Raw genomic sequence first — 3,666 nt, 5'->3', positions numbered from 1 at the left:
ATTAATAAGGGGAAAATAAAATAAAAATAAAAAGAGAATATCAATCTGTACATAATCATGCTTACATATTTTAGACAATTTTCCCTTAAAGGAAAGCTAATTGATGCTGTCCATTTTTCTCAGCACCACTTATTGAAGAGACTGTCATTTCTCCATTGTATATTCTTACCTCATTTGTCATAAATTAATTGCTCATATAAGTGTGGGTTTATTTCTGGGCTCTCTCTTCTGTTCCATTGATTCATGTGTCTCTTTTTGGGCCTGTACCACACTGTTTTGTTACTGTAGCTTTGTAGTATAGTTTAAAAGTGGGGCGTTTTGTACCTTTGTTCTTCTTTTTCAAGATTGCTTTGGATACTCAAGCTCTTTTCTATTTCCACAAATTGTTGTATTATTTGTTCTAGTTCTGTGAAAAATGCTCTTGGTGTTTTGATAGAGATTGCATTGAATCTGTAGATTGCCCTGAGAAGTACGGCCATTTTAACAATATTAATTTTTCCAATTCATGAGCATGGTATATCTTTCCATTTGTTTATGTTATCTTCAATATCTTGCATCACTGTCTTATAGTTTTCAGAGTAAAGGTCTTTCATCTCCTGGTTAGATTTACTCCTAGGTATTTTATTCTTTCTGATGCAATTGTAAATGGGATTGTTTTCTTAATTTCTTTTTCTAGTACATTGTTATTAGTGTACAGAAAAGTAACAGATTTCTGCATATTAATTTTGTGTCCTGAAACTTTACTGAATTCATTATTTCTATTAGTTTTTTGATGTAGTCTATAGGGTTTTCTATATATAGTATTGGGTTGGCCGGAAAGTTCACTCAGGTTTTTCTCGTAACAGCTTACTCACAAACCCGAACGAACTTTTTGGCCAACCCAATATTATGCCATATGAAACAGTGACAGTTTTATTTCTTCCTTACTATTTGGATTCAGTTGATTTGTTGTTGTTGTTGTTGTTGTATGATTTCTATGGCAAGGATTTCCAATACTATCTTTTTTTTTTTCAAAAAAATATTTATTTATAAAAAATACAATGGGATAAGTTTATGCTGAGAAATGCAGCAATAAATACAGTGGAAGAAAACAGAGCAACTCTACATCAATACATTGGCACAAACAGGAAGAGCAAACGCACCCCCCAGACCTCGATGTCTGCAGGCCAGGTTTGTACATGTTCCTTTCAAAACACCACTCGGAAAAGATCTTGTCGGCTTAGGTAAGAATGAGTACACAGATAATCACAAATGCACACTGATCAAGACTTTATTTAAAAATTAGCAAACAATACTGTAGAAACATTGATATATAAATTTCTAAAATGCTGCATCTTAAATTTAGTTGGCAAAGACCACACTTAACTATAAGCATGAGTTTAGTCTTCCATGTAGAAACCAGATACTAAACTGTAAAAAAAAAAAAAAGCTTCCTATTGTTTGAAAATACCAATTTAAGTAGAGGATTGTAAAAGTGCATAGATCTTTAATAAAAGAATTGACTGTACAAGAGTACTCCCCTTTCACTGTATTCCTTTTTACTTCATATGCGAGTTATTGGTTATGCTGTAGGATTTAACTGTTACAGCACTAAAAGGCAACTATTTAAGGAAGAGGCAGAAAAAGGAAAAAGGAATGTATGTAAGGCAGTATTTCCTTTAGGTACAATAAGCATAATAGTGTTTTAGGAAGACAAGGTAAAAATTACTCAAGGCTAGCTTGGCTCTTACTGAATAAAAACAACGGGCTAAATACTGAGCTCCTCTGTGAATCTAATAATCAATGCCTTGTTCTCTATATTGGTAATCTCTGGGGTACTTGGTCATCTTGGTACTCGCCGTGATATTCATCTGGGTATTCTGTCTGATAATCACTAACACTGATTTCCGACCCATTTGTTCCGGTTCCTTGGCTTCCATTGTGAATGACAGGTTCTGTGGGAGCAGCACAGTATTTGGGGTCATATACTTGCCGCCCAAGCCCATACACACTCATTCCTTTCTGGGAAGCGACTTTCTTCGTACCCATCTGTAGAGAAATTGTCGAGTTGTCCATGGGTTGTAATGTTAGCTTCTGATCGTAGATGTCTCTTCGGGTACCCCGGGGCTAACATCCCCGCCTGGCTGGCTCCTTTGTTGGTGCCCATCTGCAGACTAACCGTGGTCTGATCAGAAGGTTTGTCAGTTTGCATTTTGGGATCATAAAGATGCCTCCTAGTCCCATAGGCTGTCATACCTGTTTGGCTGGCGCATTTGTTGGTTCCCATCTGTAAACCAGTTACACTTTGTCCAGCTTTTAATTTTCCTTCATCAAAACGTCTTGTTTGTTTTTCTGCATACTTAACTCCAGTGTCAATGGTTGTATGGAATCCTTTTGTTTTAGCCAGACCTGCTAGGACCACCAGCGTAGTCTGAACCTGGGTCATGTTTCCATTTTCAAAAAGATCATTTGCTTCGAATATGTCATGTGGCTTCATACCATAAGCCTGAATAGCTTTGATAAAGTTGTCAATATTCTCCAACTGAGGCCAGTTTAATGAGGGCTCATTGACCTTCTTTACTGAGCCCGGCTGTTAGCTTGTTTATGAGTTCACAGAGGATTATGCCATCTTTTAAGCCCAGCTGAAAGTTGGTGCCAATGCTCATGCCGGTCACCTCTTCTATCCAATTGCGAAGATCTTCTTCTGCTTGACGATCATACTTGGAAGCAATCTTGTTCTTGACTTCGGCCGAGAGCCCATAGGAAGGGCCCTTGTTGAAGTGGGTCATGATGATTCGGTCGGCGGGAAGAGGCTGAGCTCTGGTCCGGGGGTTTCTTGCGCTCGGCTTCCCCGCTCCTGGCCCCGAGGAGTGGCCGCACCACAAGATGCTCGGAGCTCGCTCCCCTGCGCGGCGCATGAATCGCCCTGACGCGGCGGCGGGGCGCGGGCGGTGCCTCGGCTACTCACTCGGACGAGGTCCCGCAGAGCCTCCCGGTCGGCTCCGGAGTCCCGCATGAACTCTCCAATACCATCTTGAATAAACATGGCAAGAGTGGGTGTTCTTGTCTTGTTCTTGAACTTAGAGAAAATGGTTTCAGCTTTTCACCATTGAGTATAATGTTGGCAATGGGTTTTCATATATGGCCTTTTTAATATTATGTTCCCTCTATACCCACATTGTTGAGAATTTTTATCATAAATGGATGTTAAATATTGTCAAAAGCTTTTTCTGCATTTTTTGGGATGATCATGATCACTTGATTTTTTTCCCAATGTGTTAATGTGATGTATCATTGGTTGATTTGTAGATACTGAACCATTCTTGCATCCCTATGATAAATCCACTTCATCAAAGTGTATGATTTTTTAATGTATTGTTCAATTTGGCTAGCTTTTTTTTTCTGTTAAGCTTGTGTGATTTCCACTACTCTGCTTCCAGTTCACTCATCCATTCCTCTTTCTTATCTAATCTACTCTTGATTCCTTCTAATGTATTTTTAATTTCAGTTACTGTATTGTTCAGTGCTGTTTGGTTCATCTTTATAGTTTCTAACTCTTTGTTAAACTTCCCACAGTGTTCAACCATTCTTCTCCCCAGTTCTTTGAGCATCTTTGTAATCTTATCTTGAACTCTTTATCGGGTAGATTGCTTATCTCCACTTCACTTAGTTCTTCTTCTGGGGTTT

At 38.7% G+C, this 3,666-nt stretch overlaps 1 protein-coding gene across 1 annotated transcript; it reads right to left on the bottom strand.

The window, feature by feature from the left end:
- Nucleotides 1-1,738: 1,738 nt before the first annotated feature.
- On the bottom strand, nt 1,739-2,959 carry LOC133099167 (calponin-3-like). The gene is given in 4 exon segments (XM_061202655.1): nt 1,739-1,820; nt 1,822-2,100; nt 2,102-2,572; nt 2,574-2,959. Coding segments are annotated over 4 exon segments (1,122 nt in total). The 5' UTR covers nt 2,898-2,959; the 3' UTR covers nt 1,739-1,772.
- Between the last annotated feature and the right edge of the window lie 707 nt (nt 2,960-3,666).

The sequence above is a fragment of the Eubalaena glacialis genome, chromosome 10 (genome assembly GCF_028564815.1).
Source record: "Eubalaena glacialis isolate mEubGla1 chromosome 10, mEubGla1.1.hap2.+ XY, whole genome shotgun sequence".
In the NCBI taxonomy this organism is placed as follows: domain Eukaryota; kingdom Metazoa; phylum Chordata; class Mammalia; order Artiodactyla; family Balaenidae; genus Eubalaena; species Eubalaena glacialis.
The sequence above is the reverse complement of the archived record's forward strand: the minus strand, read 5'-3'. Positions and strand labels throughout refer to the sequence as shown.